This window comes from Anguilla anguilla, chromosome 5 (genome assembly GCF_013347855.1).
Source record: "Anguilla anguilla isolate fAngAng1 chromosome 5, fAngAng1.pri, whole genome shotgun sequence".
Classification (NCBI taxonomy): Eukaryota; Metazoa; Chordata; class Actinopteri; order Anguilliformes; family Anguillidae; genus Anguilla; species Anguilla anguilla.
Window position 1 is genome coordinate 63,549,757 of NC_049205.1, and position 18,469 is coordinate 63,568,225.

The 18,469-nt window shown below is 46.6% G+C and overlaps 1 protein-coding gene, 1 non-coding gene and 2 pseudogenes across 2 annotated transcripts in view; all 4 read right to left on the minus strand.

Annotated features, from left to right (window-relative positions):
- Window positions 1-77: 77 nt before the first annotated feature.
- On the minus strand, window positions 78-18,430 carry LOC118228477 (annotated as a pseudogene).
- The window catches only part of LOC118228480 (zinc finger protein 678-like), a 37,030-nt gene continuing 26,653 nt past the window's right edge, over window positions 8,093-18,469 (minus strand). Inside the window, exon 5 of the mRNA XM_035420033.1 lies at window positions 8,093-8,357. Within this exon, the coding sequence (XP_035275924.1) occupies window positions 8,160-8,357 (198 nt within the window). The 3' untranslated portion in view covers window positions 8,093-8,159. The remainder of the gene's footprint in view (window positions 8,358-18,469) is intronic.
- On the minus strand, window positions 12,134-16,524 carry LOC118228485 (annotated as a pseudogene).
- trnaq-cug lies at window positions 16,155-16,226 on the minus strand. Its single transcript has one exon. It is a non-coding gene; the product is annotated as a tRNA-Gln (tRNA).

Below are 18,469 nucleotides of genomic sequence, written 5' to 3' on the forward strand. Positions count from 1 at the left end.
AACCCCGCTTTAACATATTCCTAAAAAGGTTTTTTTTGGCACAGTATGGAGTTGTGGTTTCCTGTTCATAGGTCAACTTGACAAAAATGACCTTGCTTTCTGTACTTTTTTTTTTTTACTTTATTCAGGTTACACAGGGGTCACTGTAAAGTATTAGTTTTCTAGCATTTTCTATAAGGTAATAACGTTTTGTTAGTTTTTCTGGATTATATTTTTAGTAATATATGATTAGCTTTTGGTTAGTGTTATCTGCCGGAATTATTATTCGATTAGTGTTTTCTGCTGAGTGAGTAAGTATGATTTTTCTAAAACCTTCTGTGTTTGCCTTTTTTCTACAGTGGATACTGTGGTTTCTTGCGTTTCCATAAGCTTTGCTGCAACGACTGATATAGAGTTATTGGATTACATATTGATTATATTAGTATATAGTTATACATGTGATATATGAGTGTATATAATTTTTATCATGAAGCATTGAGAGTTTGGAGGAAACAGTCTGATCAACATTGATGGGAATACCTTAACTTTAACATGTGACGTCATCACACTCATGGAGAGTCTCAAAATTCTCCTACAGTTACTTTGTCCTATTCTTAGTCTGGTCATTACTACCTCCTCTTTTCTACTCCCTCTGCTGTTTCTCTCCCTACCCACTGTGTTTTGAATTGCATGTAGATGTCTTCCTCATATCTCCCGATCCCAGAGCTGCTGCCACTCTTTATTGATTTCCTTCCATGCAATACCCTTTCCTTCCGATTTTGAAAGATTAATTATGGTGTCTATGTTCTCTTTTTTAACAGTTTTTTTTGGCTAGTTTGTCCACTCTCTCATTTCCCACAAAGCCCAAGTGCGCAGGAACCCAAATGAGTGTGACCACAGTTCCTTGTTTTATTACTTGTGAATGTATTCCCATTATTCCAAATATTAAGTCAAGTTGGCAATTACGGGATGTACCTAGCTTTAGGCTGTACAAAGCAGATGCTGAATCACTACAAATCAGTGCTGTTAGGTTTTACTTGTTCAACCCACTCTAAAGCCATCCAAATGGCATACAACTCAACCGTATATACACTTAGGAAGTTTGATGTCCGTTTGCATGATTCCATTCTATGGCTAGGAACTGCAACTGCAGAACCAGCGTTGTCCGTTTTTGGATCTTTCGATCCGACCGTAAACACCGGCACATACACTGTGTATCTACTTTCTGTGTAACTACAGAACTAATTTACTAAATCCACACTTTCCTTCTTTGCCTGAACATGGAGTAACTCCGGGTCTATCACCATCGGTTCTAGTGCCCACATAGGGGTTGTAGGCCACAACACCGTGGCGGAATGTCGGTACACAGGAGCTGGAGAGGAGCGCCCAGGCAGTGAAGCGTGGAAAGCAACAGGAAACAGCCTCTACTGAGCATGTTCACGGCAGGGCCTGGTCGCGTCACAAACATTACAATAACAGGCTATATCGAGTTATTTTGAGAACATGAGGAATAATTTAATACATTAAAATGTGCCGGATGATTTGTGATGATTTTGCGTTCTAACCTCGATGCAGTAATATTATTACTACCGCGCCACTACTACAAGGAGTACATCATTTTTTTATCACAAACTGTCTTTTTTGCTTTATTGTATCTACGCATCTTAGCATCAACCATTGCAGCAAACTAGCAACAAACACGTCAGATTACAGTTTTACTCCTCACTAGGAGTGAGTAAGTATGTGTTTCTTAACAGCACGATTGTCAGAGAAACTCTTGCCGCACAGCGTGCAACCGTACGGTTTCTCCCTGGTGTGGACCCTTTGGAGAGTCCTGAGGTTGGTCAGTTGGGAAAAGCTCTTCCCACACTCGTCACAGCTGTGCGGTTTCTCTCCTGTGTGGACACTGATGATGCTTAAGATCATAGAGACGGGAAAAGCTCTTACTGCACACCGTGCAGCGGAAGCATTTCTCTCTGGTGTGAGTAATCTGGTGAGTTTTAAGACTGATGAACTTGGAGATGCTTTTACCGCACTGCGCGCAAACAAACGGTTTCTCCCTGGTGTGGACCCTTTGGTGAGTCCTGAGGTTGGTCAGTTGGGAAAAGCTCTTCCCACACTCGTCACAAGTGTGCGGTTTCTCTCCTGTGTGGACCCTTTGATGATACTGGAATGTGCGCAGATGGGCAAAGCTCTTCCCACACTCGTCACAGCTGTGTGGTTTCTCTCCTGTGTGGACACTGATGATGCTTAAGATCATAGAGACGGGAAAAGCTCTTACTGCACACCGTGCAGCGGAAGCATTTCTCTCTGGTGTGAGTAATCTGGTGAGTTTTAAGACTGATGAACTTGGAGAAGCTTTTACCGCACTGCGCGCAAACAAACGGTTTCTCCCTGGTGTGGACCCTTTGGTGAGTCCTGAGGTTGGTCAGTTGGGAAAAGCTCTTCCCACACTCGTCACAAGTGTGCGGTTTCTCTCCTGTGTGGACCCTTTGATGATACTGGAATGTGCGCAGATGGGCAAAGCTCTTCCCACACTCGTCACAGCTGTGTGGTTTCTCTCCTGTGTGCACACTCTGGTGAGTCTTGAGGGTGTGCAGATGGGCAAAGCTCTTCCCACACTCGTCACAGCTGTGTGGTTTCTCTCCTGTGTGGACACTGATGATGCTTAAGATCATAGAGATGGGCAAAGCTCTTACTGCACACCGTGCAGCGGAAGCATTTCTCTCTGGTGTGAGTAATCTGGTGAGTTTTAAGACTGATGAACTGGGAGAAGCTTTTACCGCACTGCGCGCAAACAAACGGTTTCTCCCTGGTGTGGACCCTTTGGTGAGTCCTGAGGTTGGTCAGTTGGGAAAAGCTCTTCCCACACTCATCACAGCTGTGCGGTTTCTCTCCTGTGTGGACCCTTTGATGAGACTTGAGGGTGCACAGTTGGGCAAAGCTCTTCCCACACTCGTCACAGCTGTGTGGTTTCTCTCCTGTGTGCACACTCTGGTGAGTCTTGAGGGTGTGCAGATGGGCAAAGGTCTTCCCACACTCGTCACAGCTGTGTGGTTTCTCTCCTGTGTGGACCCTTTGGTGAGTCCTGAGGTTGGTCAGTTTGGAAAAGCTCTTCCCACACTCGTCACAAGTGTGCGGTTTCTCTCCTGTGTGGACCCTTCGATGACACTGGAGGGTGCACAGATGGGCAAAGCTCTTCCCACACTCGTCACAGCTGTGTGGTTTCTCTCCTGTGTGGACACTCTGATGACGCTTAAGAACGCTGAGAGAGGCAAAGCTCTTATTGCACACCGTGCAGCGGAAGAATTTCTCTCTGGTGTGAGTAATCTGGTGAGTTTTAAGATTGCTGATCTGGGAGAAGCTTTTACCGCACTGCGCACAAATGAACGGTTTCTCCCTGGTGTGGACCCTTTGGTGAGTCCTGAGGTTGGTCAGTTGGGAAAAGCTCTTCCCACACTCGTCACAAGTGTGCGGTTTCTCTCCTGTGTGGACCCTTCGATGATACTGGAGGGTGCGCAGATGGGCAAAGCTCTTCCCACATTCATCACAGCTGTGCGGTTTCTCTCCTGTGTGTACTCTCTGGTGAGACTTAAGACCATGGAGATGGAAAAAGCTCGTACCACACTCGTCACAGCTGTGCGGTTTCTCTCCTGTGTGTACGCTCTGGTGAGACTTAAGACCATGGAGATGGAGAAAGCTCTTACCACACTCGTCACAGCTGTGCGGTTTCTCTCCTGTGTGGACCCTTTGATGAGACTTGAGGGTGCACAGTTGGGCAAAGCTCTTCCCACATTCATCACAGCTGTGCGGTTTCTCTCCTGTGTGTATTCTTTGGTGAGACTTAAGATTATGGAGATGGCGAAAGCTCTTACCACACTCGTCACAGCTGTGCGGTTTCTCTCCTGTGTGTACTCTCTGGTGACGCTTAAGGCCATCGAGACGGACAAAGCTCTTCCCACACTCGTCACAGCTGTGCGGTTTCCCTCCTGAGTGGCCACTCTGATGACGCTTAAGGCCATTGAGACGGACAAAGGTCTTCCCACACTCGTCACAGCTGTGTGGTTTCTCTCCTGTGTGGACACTCTGATGACGCTTAAGAACGCTGAGAGAGGCAAAGCTCTTATTGCACACCGTGCAGCGGAAGCATTTCTCTCCTGTGTGAGTAATCTGGTGAGTTTTAAGATTGATGAACTGGGAGAAGCTTTTACCGTCCTGGTGCGTCTGCAGCTCGAGAGCGTCCGGGAACGTCTTCCCGCAGCACGTGCCGATGAACTCCTCCCGTCCCTCTATTCCCCAGCGACTCTCTGCTTCTGCTGACGCATCGGAACTCGCCTCGCACGGGGCTCTTCCTCCACGCCGTCCGCATCCTTCCGAAACCATTCCCGAGGGCAATTCCAGCCCCAAGTCTCCGGACCCCAAAAGGGGGAGAGCGTGGTCGGGACGCTCCCGCTCCCGCTCCCCCTCCGGCTCCTGCCTCAGTTCGGCTTGCAGCCCCTTCTCTGGGTCTCCTGCAGGGCAGGGCTGCATGTGCAGCTCCTTCTCCTCACAGAGGGGTCCTTCACCACCGTTAGCAGCAGCTACGGCTGCCCCTGATGTGCCTGCGCAAAAATACAGCCATCTTGAAATCTAAACTGCAGTTCACTGGTAATATGACACAATAATATGACTGGATTAGGCATGATGGCCTTAGCGACTACAACCGGTGAAACCTAATTACAAATATAACATTATTAATCCCCACAGGATATTACCACAGCTAGTCTCCTCGAAGATTTTCTGTTCTGCCTGTGATTGGCTCGTCTTTGGGTCCTCTTCCAGCCAATCCTTGCTGAGCGGCACAGATTCTGACCAATCCTGCTCCCCGTCTTCAGGCTGACAAACAGGAAGTGTGAAGAACACCAGCAAATCAAAGCCTTTAAGACCAGCATTTCTTCTTTTGAACCTGCCTCTCCCCCACCCAAACACCAACAGCAACCACTGACTGTGGACAAATGTTTTCATCGTGTCACTTTACTACAATGTCCACACACAGGCCTGGCTCACAGTCGGCTTTCCAACTGATCCTAAAGGTGTTGGTTGGGGTTGAGGTCAGGGCTCTGTGCTGACCAGTCAGGTTATTCTACACTGTTCTCAACAAAACCATATAATGTAAAACCATTTCTATATGGACTTTTCTGTTTTCCCGGGGGTAATGCCATGCTGAAACATTAAAGGGCCTTCCCCAAACTGTCCAGAATGTGACTGTATAAGATAACCCTTTACTAAACTAGCCCAAACCAAGAAAAACAGCCCCAAACCAAGAATTGTCATATAGTGCACTTAAGAACCACCACTTCACTGTGCCAGAAATAAACAGGCAGACTAAAAAAATTTGCAGACATAAAGTTACAGGTTCCACCGAGATTTGGAATCAGATCGCTGGATTCAGAGTCCAGAGTGCTAACCATTACACCATGGAACCCTAAAAACAAAGTATACGAACACGGGTTTGGCGCACTGCAATTTGCATTATTATCAAAACAACGTATCCAAACTACAAAACCAGTGAAACATTAACAGGACAAAACGCGATTTTAACAACCAACGGGATAAGTCATTCCATTTATACATATAAGGAAAGCTGATTACTGACAACAAGAACTACGTTTACTTAACTGTTCATTATATTGCACTGGGATGCCGGTGAATATAAACGGTGGAACTGCTTTCAAGGACATACGAATAGAAACGTTGGTATCTAAAAGAATGTGCAACGAGACTGACTTAGGTCGTGTAGTCTTTATATAGACAATGAAAGGCCAACTACGTTACACAATTCAGCGAGGTAATGAGCACGCCGATATTAATTATCGTATGTCCTGACCTGACCGAAATTCCATAACATAAATGGAAGCTCGTGCAGGGTCACTTAACCTCTATTGAATTTACCTCGTACTTTATATCCAAGACATCCGGAACAGTCTTCATCTTCTCCACGGGTACGTACTGTTCATCTTCGGCCGGACTTGTGCTCAATCGCCCGTCAAAGACTCTCTCTGCGGCGACATTTCCTTTCCCTGCAACCGTACATATTGGAGGCAAAATACACAATCAACTGCAGGTCGAAAACGATGCCATCTCGCGTCTACATTAGAAGTACGGCCGAAATGTTGTGCATTTCCATGCAATAAGGTGTGGAACTTACAGTTGTGTGCTTCTCTGAATTCGTCGCAAACCTTAACTTCAAAAGCGATGTTTAGAGAACTGTTCGGCGTTCCCTCTTCGCATCCTCGCGCAGCCCTGAGCTCTCCCTCCAAAACCAGTAACTTACATTTTAGCGCCTCGCTCTCTCTTTGGCTTCTGCATATTTCCAAACGTAAAGCCGCAGACGCGTCGTCGACTAGTTTAGTAATTTCTGCTAGTGCTGTTTTAGTTAAAACCTCCATGATGGAGCCCATCTGAACCTGAAAAGAAGCACAAGTCGCCATGTCTTGCTAATTACGTGAACTACACACAGTAGACTCCGGTGAAACCATGGAGCATACCATAGAGTTCAGTGGGGGAATGTCCTTCTTTTTCTTCTTTGGGGTTTAACGGCAGCTTGAATCCTTGGTGTTGCATTCCTGCCACCTTCTGGGATTAGTTAATTCCTACAGTGTCCGATTTGTCAGATTTTTCCTATAAATCCATTTCTCTTAAGAATGCTAACCAGATACTTCCTGCCTTGTCCACTTCCACCGCACTCCAGAATGCCCTTAAAACCTGCTGCTGTCAGCCCTAACCTTTCCATTCCCTCCATCATGTCCTTTCTTTCAGATGTACATTTCCTGCAGTTAACAAGTACATGTTCTACAGTTTCCGGTGCCTGACAATATTCACAAAATCCATTTGGATGCTTCCCTACAATGAGTCCCATTCAGGTTACTGTGTCCTATTCTTAGTCTGGTCATTACTACCTCCTCTTTTCTACTCCCTCTCCTGTTTCTCTCCCTACCCACTGTGTTTTGAATTGCATGTAGATGTCTTCCTCATATCTCCCGATCCCAGTGCTGCTGCCACTCTTTATTGATTTCCTTCCATGCAATACCCTTTCCTTCCGATTTTGAAAGATTAATTATGGTGTCTATGTTCTCTTTTTTAACAGTTTTTTTTGGCTAGTTTGTCCACTCTCTCATTTCCCACAATGCCCAAGTGCGCAGGAACCCAAATGAGTGTGACCACAGTTCCTTGTTTTATTACTCGTGAATGTATTTCCATTATTCCAAATATTAAGTCAAGTTGGCAATTACGGGATGTACCTAGCTTTAGGCTGTACAAAGCAGATGCTGAATCACTACAAATCAGTGCTCTGTTAGGTTTTACTTGTTCAACCCACTCTAAAGCCATCCAAATGGCATACAACTCAACCGTATATACACTTAGGAAGTTTGATGTCCGTTTGCATGATTCCATTCTATGGCTAGGAACTGCAACTGCAGAACCAGCGTCGTCTGTTTTTGGATCTTTCGATCCGACCGTAAACACCGGCACATACACTGTGTATCTACTTTCTGTGTAACTATAGAACTAATTTACTAAATCCACACTTTCCTTCTTTGCCTGAACATGGAGTAACTCCGGGTCTATCACCATCGGTTCTAGTGCCCACATAGGGGTTGTAGGCCACAACACCGTGGCGGAATGTCGGTACACAGGAGCTGGAGAGGAGCGCCCAGGCAGTGAAGCGTGGAAAGCAACAGGAAACAGCCTCTACTGAGCATGTTCACGGCAGGGCCTGGTCGCGTCACAAACATTACAATAATAGGCTATATCGAGTTATTTTGAGAACATGAGGAATAATTTAATACATTAAAATGTGCCGGATGATTTGTGATGATTTTGCGTTCTAACCTCGATGCAGTAATATTATTTCTACCGCACCACTACTACAAGGAGTACATCATTTTTTTATCACAAACTGTCCTTTTTGCTTTATTGTATCTACGCATCTTAGCATCAACCGTTGCAGCAAACTAGCAACAAACACGTCAGATTACAGTTTTACTCCTCACTAGGAGTGAGTAAGTATGTGTTTCTTAACAGCACGATTGTCAGAGAAACTCTTGCCGCACAGCGTGCAACCGTACGGTTTCTCCTTGGTGTGGACCCTTTGGTGAGTCCTGAGGTTGGTCAGTTGGGAAAAGCTCTTCCCACACTCGTCACAGCTGTGCGGTTTCTCTCCTGTGTGGACACTGATGATGCTTAAGATCATAGAGACGGGCAAAGCTCTTACTGCACACCATGCAGCGGAAGCATTTCTCTCCGGTGTGAGTAATCTGGTGAGTTTTAAGATTGCTGATATGGGAGAAGCTTTTACCGCACTGCGCGCAAACGAACGGTTTCTCCCTGGTGTGGACCTTTTGGTGAGTCCTGAGGTTGGTCAGTTGGGAAAAGCTCTTCCCACACTCGTCACAGCTGTGCGGTTTCTCTCCTGTGTGGACCCTTTGATGAGACTTGAGGGTGCACAGTTGGGCAAAGCTCTTCCCACATTCATCACAGCTGTGCGGTTTCTCTCCTGTGTGTACTCTCTGGTGACGATTAAGGACATCGAGACGGACAAAGCTCTTCCCACACTCGTCACAGCTGTGCGGTTTCTCTCCTGTGTGCAACCTCTGGTGAGCCTTGAGGGTGGACTGTTGGGCAAAGCTCTTCCCACACTCGTTACAGCTGTACGGTTTCTCTCCTGAGTGGACCCTTTGGTGAGTCTTCAGTCTGCTCAGTTTGGCAAAGGTCTTCCCACACTCGTCACAGTTGTGCGGTTTCTCTCCTGTGTGTACTCTCTGGTGAGACTTAAGATCATGGAGATGGCGAAAGCTCTTACCACACTCGTCACAGCTGTGCGGTTTCTCTCCTGTGTGTACTCTCTGGTGACGATTAAGGACATCGAGACGGACAAAGCTCTTCCCACACTCGTCACAGCTGTGCGGTTTCTCTCCTGTGTGTACTCTCTGGTGAGACTTAAGACCATGGAGATGGAAAAAGCTCGTACCACACTCGTCACAGCTGTGCGGTTTCTCTCCTGTGTGTACGCTCTGGTGAGACTTAAGACCATGGAGACGGAGAAAGCTCTTACCACACTCGTCACAGCTGTGCGGTTTCTCTCCTGTGTGGACCCTTTGATGAGACTTGAGGGTGCACAGTTGGGCAAAGCTCTTCCCACATTCATCACAGCTGTGCGGTTTCTCTCCTGTGTGTATTCTTTGGTGAGACTTAAGATTATGGAGATGGCGAAAGCTCTTCCCACACTCGTCACAGCTGTGCGGTTTCTCTCCTGTGTGTACTCTCTGGTGAGACTTAAGACCATGGAGATGGAAAAAGCTCGTACCACACTCGTCACAGCTGTGCGGTTTCTCTCCTGTGTGGCCACTCTGATGACGCTTAAGGCCATCGAGACGGACAAAGCTCTTCCCACACTCGTCACAGCTGTGTGGTTTCTCTCCTGTGTGGACACTCTGATGACGCTTAAGAACGCTGAGAGAGGCAAAGCTCTTACTGCACACCGTGCAGCGGAAACATTTCTCTCCGGTGTGAGTAATCTGGTGAGTTTTAAGATTGATGAACTGGGAGAAGCTTTTACCGTCCTGGTGCGTCTGCAGCTCGAGAGCGTCCGGAAACGTCTTCCCGCAGCACGTGCCGATGAACTCCTCCCGTCCCTCTATTCCCCAGCGACTCTCTGCTTCTGCTGATGCATCGGAACTCGCCTCGCACGGGGCTTTTCCTCCACGCCGTCCGCATCCTTCCGAAACTATTCCCGAGGGCAATTCCAGCCCCAAGTCTCCGGACCCCAAAAGGGGGAGAGCGTGGTCGGGACGCTCCCGCTCCCGCTCCCCCTCCGGCTCCTGCCTCAGTTCGGCTTGCAGCCCCTTCTCTGGGTCTCCTGCAGGGCAGGGCTGCATGTGCAGCTCCTTCTCCTCACAGAGGGGTCCTTCACCACCGTTAGCAGCAGCTACGGCTGCCCCTGATGTGCCTGCGCAAAAATACAGCCATCTTGAAATCTAAACTGCAGTTCACTGGTAATATGACACAATAATATGACTGGATTAGGCATGATGGCCTTAGCGACTACAACCGGTGAAACCTAATTACAAATATAACATTATTAATCCCCACAGGATATTACCACAGCTAGTCTCCTCGAAGATTTTCTGTTCTGCCTGTGATTGGCTCGTCTTTGGGTCCTCTTCCAGCCAATCCTTGCTGAGCGGCACAGATTCTGACCAATCCTGCTCCCCGTCTTCAGGCTGACAAACAGGAAGTGTGAAGAACACCAGCAAATCAAAGCCTTTAAGACCAGCATTTCTTCTTTTGAACCTGCCTCTCCCCCACCCAAACACCAACAGCAACCACTGACTGTGGACAAATGTTTTCATCGTGTCACTTTACTACAGTGCCCACACACACACAGACACAAGGCTGAATACAACATGTGATGGGTGATTGGGCCTGGCTCACAGTTGGCTTTCCAACTGATCCTAAAGGTGCTGGTTGGGGTTGAGGTCAGGGCTCTGTGCTGACCAGTCAGGTTATTCTACACTGTTCTCGACAAAACCATATAATGTAAAACCATTTCTATATGGACTTTGCTGTGCGCCTGGGGGTAATGCCATGCTGAAACATTAAAGGGCCTTCCCCAAACTGTCCAGAATGTGATTGTATAAGATAACCCTTTACTAACCTAGCCCAAACCAAGAAAAACAGCCCCAGACCAAGAATTGTCATATAGTGCACTTAAGAAGCATTACTTCACTGTGCCAGAAATAAAGAGGCAGACTAAACAATTTCGCAGACATAAAGTTACAGGTTCCACCGAGATTTGAAATCGAATCGCTAGATTCAGAGTCCAGAAAGCTAACCATTACACCATGAAACCCTAAAAACAAAGTATACAAACACGGGTTTCGCGCAGTGCTATTTGCATTATTATCAAAACAACGAATCATAACTACAAAATCAGTGAAACATTAACGAGACAAAACGCGATTTTAACAACCAACGGGATAAATCATTCCATTTATACATAAGGAAAATTGATTACTGACAACAAGAACTAAGTTTACTTAACTGTTCATTATATTGTACTTGGATGCCGGTGAATATAAACGGTGGAACTGCTTTCAAGGACATACAAATAGAAACGCTGGTATCTAAAAGAATGTGCAACGAAACTAACTTAGGTCGTGTAGTCTTTATATCAACAATGAAAGTCCATGACATAGCCTAAATGGAAGCTCGTGCAGGGTCACTTAACCTCTATTGAATTTACCTCGTACTTTATGTCCAAGCCATCCGGAACAATCTTTTTCTTCTCCACGGGTACGTACTGTTCATCTTCCGCCGGACTTGTGCTCAATCGCCCGTCAAAGACTTTCTCTACGGAGACATTTCCTTCCCCTGCAACCGTACATATTGGAGGCAAAATACACAATCAACTGCAGGTCGAAAACGATGCCATCTCGCGTCTACATTAGAAGTACGGCCGAAATGTTGTACATTTCCATGCAATAAGGTGTGGAACTTACAGTTGTGTGCTTCTCTGAATTCGTCGCAAACCTTAACTTCAAAAGCGATGTTTAGAGAACTGTTCGGCGTTCCCTCTTCGCATCCTCGCGCAGCCCTGAGCTCTCCCTCCAAAACCAGTAACTTACATTTTAGCGCCTCGCTCTCTCTTTGGCTTCTGCATATTTCCAATCGTAAAGCCGCAGACGCGTCGTCGACTAGTTTAGTAATCTCTGCGAGTGCTGTTTTAGTTAAAACCTCCATGATGGAGCCCATCTGAACCTGAAAAGAAGCACAAGTCGCCATGTCTTGCTAATTACGTGAACTACACACAGTAGACTCCGGTGAAACCATGGAGCATACCATAGAGTTCAGTGGGGGAATGTCCTTCTTTTTCTTCTTTGGGGTTTAACGGCAGCTTGAATCCTTGGTGTTGCATTCCTGCCACCTTCTGGGATTAGTTAATTCCTACAGTGTCCGATTTGTCAGATTTTTCCTATAAATCCATTTCTCTTAAGAATGCTAACCAGATACTTCCTGCCTTGTCCACTTCCACCACACTCCAGAATGCCCTTAAAACCTGCTGCTGTCAGCCCTAACCTTTCCATTCCCTCCATCATGTCCTTTCTTTCAGATGTACATTTCCTGCAGTTAACAAGTACATGTTCTACAGTTTCCGGTGCCTGACAATATTCACAAAGTCCATTTGGATGCTTCCCTACAATGAGTCCTATTCAGGTTACTGTGTCCTATTCTTAGTCTGGTCATTACTACCTCCTCTTTTCTACTCCCTCTCCTGTTTCTCTCCCTACCCACTGTGTTTTGAATTGCATGTAGATGTCTTCCTCATATCTCCCAATCCCAGTGCTGCAGCCACTCTTTATTGATTTCCATCCATGCAATACCCTTTCCTTCCGATTTTGAAAGATTAATTATGGTGTCTATGTTCTCTTTTTTAACAGTTTTTTTTTTGGCTAGTTTGTCCACGCTCTCATTTCACACAAAGCCCAAGTGCGCAGGAACCCAAATGAGTGTGACCACAGTTCCTTGTTTTATTACTTGTGAATGTATTTCCATTATTCCAAATATTAAGTCAAGTTGGCAATTACGGGATGTACCTAGCTTTAGGCTGTACAAAGCAGATGCTGAATCACTACAAATCAGTGCTCTGTTAGGTTTTACTTGTTCAACCCACTCTAAAGCCATCCAAATGGCATACAACTCAACCGTATATACACTTAGGAAGTTTGATGTCCGTTTGCATGATTCCATTCTATGGCTAGGAACTGCAACTGCAGAACCAGCGTTGTCCGTTTTTGGATCTTTCGATCCGACCGTAAACACCGGCACATACACTGTGTATCTACTTTCTGTGTAACTACAGAACTAATTTACTAAATCCACACTTTCCTTCTTTGCCTGAACATGGAGTAACTCCGGGTCTATCACCATCGGTTCTAGTGCCCACATAGGGGTTGTAGGCCACAACACCGTGGCGGAATGTCGGTACACAGGAGCTGGAGAGGAGCGCCCAGGCAGTGAAGCCTGGAAAGCAACAGGAAACAGCCTCTACTGAGCATGTTCACGGCAGGGCCTGGTCGCGTCACAAACATTACAATAATAGGCTATATCGAGTTATTTTGAGAACATGAGGAATAATTTAATACATTAAAATGTGCCGGATGATTTGTGATGATTTTGCGTTCTAACCTCGATGCAGTAATATTATTTCTACCGCACCACTACTACAAGGAGTACATCATTTTTTTATCACAAACTGTCCTTTTTGCTTTATTGTATCTACGCATCTTAGCATCAACCATTGCAGCAAACTAGCAACAAACACGTCAGATTACAGTTTTACTCCTCACTAGGAGTGAGTAAGTATGTGTTTCTTAACAGCACGATTGTCAGAGAAACTCTTGCCGCACAGCGTGCAACCGTACGGTTTCTCCCTGGTGTGGACCCTTTGGTGAGTCCTGAGGTTGGTCAGTTGGGAAAAGCTCTTCCCACACTCGTCACAGCTGTGCGGTTTCTCTCCTGTGTGGACACTGATGATGCTTAAGATCATAGAGATGGGCAAAGCTCTTACTGCACACCGTGCAGCGGAAGCATTTCTCTCCGGTGTGAGTAATCTGGTGAGTTTTAAGACTGATGAACTGGGAGAAGCTTTTACCGCACTGCGTGCAAACGAACGGTTTCTCCCTGGTGTGGACCCTTTGGTGAGTCCTGAGGTTGGTCAGTTGGGAAAAGCTCTTCCCACACTCGTCACAGCTGTGCGGTTTCTCTCCTGTGTGGACCCTTTGATGAGACTTGAGGGTGCACAGTTGGGCAAAGCTCTTCCCACATTCATCACAGCTGTGCGGTTTCTCTCCTGTGTACTCTCTGGTGACGATTAAGGACATCGAGACGGACAAAGCTCTTCCCACACTCGTCACAGCTGTGCGGTTTCTCTCCTGTGTGTACTCTCTGGTGAGACTTAAGACCATGGAGATGGAAAAAGCTCGTACCACACTCGTCACAGCTGTGCGGTTTCTCTCCTGTGTGTACGCTCTGGTGAGACTTAAGACCATGGAGACGGAGAAAGCTCTTACCACACTCGTCACAGCTGTGCGGTTTCTCTCCTGTGTGCACCCTTTGATGAGACTTGAGGGTGCACAGTTGGGCAAAGCTCTTCCCACATTCATCACAGCTGTGCGGTTTCTCTCCTGTGTGTATTCTTTGGTGAGACTTAAGATTATGGAGATGGCGAAAGCTCTTACCACACTCGTCACAGCTGTGCGGTTTCTCTCCTGTGTGTACTCTCTGGTGACGATTAAGGACATCGAGACGGACAAAGCTCTTCCCACACTCGTCACAGCTGTGCGGTTTCTCTCCTGTGTGTACTCTCTGGTGAGACTTAAGACCATGGAGATGGAAAAAGCTCGTACCACACTCGTCACAGCTGTGCGGTTTCTCTCCTGTGTGTTCGCTCTGGTGAGACTTAAGACCATGGAGACGGACAAAGCTCTTACCACACTCGTCACAGCTGTGCGGTTTCTCTCCTGTGTGCACCCTTTGATGAGACTTGAGGGTGCACAGTTGGGCAAAGCTCTTCCCACATTCATCACAGCTGTGCGGTTTCTCTCCTGTGTGTACTCTCTGGTGACGATTAAGGACATCGAGACGGACAAAGCTCTTCCCACACTCGTCACAGCTGTGCGGTTTCCCTCCTGAGTGGCCACTCTGATGACGCTTAAGGCCATGGAGACGGACAAAGCTCTTCCCACACTCGTCACAGCTGTGTGGTTTCTCTCCTGTGTGGACACTCTGATGACGCTTACGAACGCTGAGAGAGGCAAAGCTCTTATTGCACACCGTGCAGCGGAAACATTTCTCTCCGGTGTGAGTAATCTGGTGAGTTTTAAGATTGATGAACTGGGAGAAGCTTTTACCGTCCTGGTGCGTCTGCAGCTCGAGAGCGTCCGGGAACGTCTTCCCGCAGCACGTGCCGATGAACTCCTCCCGTCCCTCTATTCCCCAGCGACTCTCTGCTTCTGCTGATGCATCGGAACTCGCCTCGCACGGGGCTCTTCCTCCACGCCGTCCGCATCCTTCCGAAACCATTCCCGAGGGCAATTCCAGCCCCAAGTCTCCGGACCCCAAAAGGGGGAGAGCGTGGTCGGGACGCTCCCGCTCCCGCTCCCCCTCCCCCTCCGGCTCCTGCCTCAGTTCGGCTTGCAGCCCCTTCTCTGGGTCTCCTGCAGGGCAGGGCTGCATGTGCAGCTCCTCCTCCTCACAGAGGGGTCCTTCACCACCGTTAGCAGCAGCTACGGCTGCCCCTGATGTGCCTGCGCAAAAATACAGCCATCTTGAAATCTAAACTGCAGTTCACTGGTAATATGACACAATAATATGACTGGATTAGGCATGATGGCCTTAGCGACTACAACCGGTGAAACCTAATTACAAATATAACATTATTAATCCCCACAGGATATTACCACAGCTAGTCTCCTCGAAGATTTTCTGTTCTGCCTGTGATTGGCTCGTCTTTGGGTCCTCTTCCAGCCAATCCTTGCTGAGCGGCACAGATTCTGACCAATCCTGCTCCCCGTCTTCAGGCTGAAAACAGGAAGTGTGAAGAACACCAGCAAATCAAAGCCTTTAAGACCAGCATTTCTTCTTTTGAACCTGCCTCTCCCCCACCCAAACACCAACAGCAACCACTGACTGTGGACAAATGTTTTCATCACCTCACTTTACTACAGTGCCCACACACAGAGAAACAAGGCTAAATACAACATGTGATGGGTGATTGGGCCTGGCTCACAGTCGGCTTTCCAACTGATCCTAAAGGTGCTGGTTGGGGTTGAGGTCAGGGCTCTGTGCTGACCAGTCAGGTTATTCTACACTGTTCTCAACAAAACCATATAATGTAAAACCATTTCTATATGGACTTTGCTGTGTGCCTGGGGGTAATGCCATGCTGAAACAGGAAAGGGCCTTCCCCAAACTGTCCAGAATGTGATTGTATAAGATAACCCTTTACTAAACTAGCCCAAACCAAGAAAAACAGCCCCAAACCAAGAATTGTCATATAGTGCACTTAAGAACCACCACTTCACTGTGCCAGAAATAAACAGGCAGACTAAAAAATTTCGCAGACATAAAGTTACAGGTTCCACCGAGATTTGAAATCCGATCGCTGGATTCAGAGTCCAGAGTGCTAACCATTACACCATGGAACCCTAAAAACAAAGTATACGAACACGGGTTTGGCGCACTGCAATTTGCATTATTATCAAAACAACGTATCCAAACTACAAAACCAGTGAAACATTAACAGGACAAAACGCGATTTTAAAAACCAACGGGATAAGTCATTCCATTTATACATATAAGGAAAGCTGATTACTGACAACAAGAACTACGTTTACTTAACTGTTCATTATATTGCACTGGGATGCCGGTGAATATAAACGGTGGAACTGCTTTCAAGGACATACGAATAGAAACGTTGGTATCTAAAAGAATGTGCAACGAGACTGACTTAGGTCGTGTAGTCTTTATATAGACAATGAAAGGCCAACTACGTTACACAATTCAGCGAGGTAATGAGCACGCCGATATTAATTATCGTATGTCCTGACCTGACCGAAATTCCATAACATAAATGGAAGCTCGTGCAGGGTCACTTAACCTCTATTGAATTTACCTCGTACTTTATATCCAAGACATCCGGAACAGCCTTCATCTTCTCCACGGGTACGTACTGTTCATCTTCGGCCGGACTTGTGCTCAATCGCCCGTCAAAGACTCTCTCTACGGCGACATTTCCTTTCCCTGCAACCGTACGTATTGGAGGCAAAATACACAATCAACTGCAGGTCGAAAACGATGCCATCTCGCGTCTACATTAGAAGTACGCCGAAATGTTGTGCATTTCCATGCAATAAGGTGTGGAACTTACAGTTTTGTGCTTCTCTGAATTCGTCGCAAACCTTAACTTCAAAAGCGATGTTTAGAGAACTGTCCAGCGTTCCCTCTTCGCATCCTCGCGCAGCCCTGAGCTCTCCCTCCATAACCAGTAACTTACATTTTAGCGCCTCGTTCTCTCTTTGGCTTCTGCATATTTCCAATCGTAAAGCCGCAGACGCGTCGTCGACTAGTTTAGTAATCTCTGCGAGTGCTGTTTTAGTTAAAACCTCCATGATGGAGCCCATCTGAACCTGAAAAGAAGCACAAGTCGCCATGTCTTGCTAATTACGTGAACTACACACAGTAAACTCCGGTGAAACCATGGAGCATACCATAGAGTTCAGTGGGGGAATGTCCTTCTTTTTCTTCTTTGGGGTTTAACGGCAGCTTGAATCGTTGGTGTTGCATTCCTGCCACCTTCTGGGATTAGTTAACTCCTACAGTGTCCGATTTGTCAGATTTTTCCTATAAATCCAGTTCTCTTAAGAAAGCTAACCAGATACTTCCTGCCTTGTCCACTTCCACCACACTCCAGAATGCCCTTAAAACCTGCTGCTGTCAGTCCTAACCTTTCCATTCCCTCCATCATGTCCTTTCTCTCAGATGTACATTTCCTGCAGTTAACAAGTACATGTTCTACAGTTTCCGGTGCCTGACAATATTCACAAAATCCATTTGGATGCTTCCCTACAATGAGTCCCATTCAGGTTACTGTGTCCTATTCTTAGTCTGGTCATTACTACCTCCTCTTTTCTACTCCCTCTCCTGTTTCTCTCCCTACCCACTGTGTTTTGAATTGCATGTAGATGTCTTCCTCATATCTCCCGATCCCAGTGCTGCTGCCACTCTTTATTGATTTCCATCCATGCAATACCCTTTCCTTCCGATTTTGAAAGATTAATTATGGTGTCTGTTCTCTTTTTTAACAGTTTTTTTTTGGCTAGTTTGTCCACGCTCTCATTTCACACAAAGCCCAAGTGCGCAGGAACCCAAATGAGTGTGACCACAGTTCCTTGTTTTATTACTCGTGAATGTATTCCCATTATTCCAAATATTAAGTCAAGTTGGCAATTACGGGATGTACCTAGCTTTAGGCTGTACAAAGCAGATGCTGAATCACTACAAATCAGTGCCCTGTTAGGTTTTACTTGTTCAACCCACTCTAAAGCCATCCAAATGGCATACAACTCAACCGTATATACACTTAGGAAGTTTGATGTCCGTTTGCATGATTCCATTCTATGGCTAGGAACTGCAACTGCAGAACCAGCGTTGTCTGTTTTTGGATCTTTCGATTCGACCGTAAACACCGGCACATACACTGTGTATCTACTTTCTGTGTAACTATAGAACTAATTTACTAAATCCACACTTTCCTTCTTTGCCTGAACATGGAGTAACTCCGGGTCTATCACCATCGGTTCTAGTGCCCACATAGGGGTTGTAGGCCACAACACCGTGGCGGAATTTCGGTACACAGGAGCTGGAGAGGAGCGCCCAGGCAGTGAAGCCT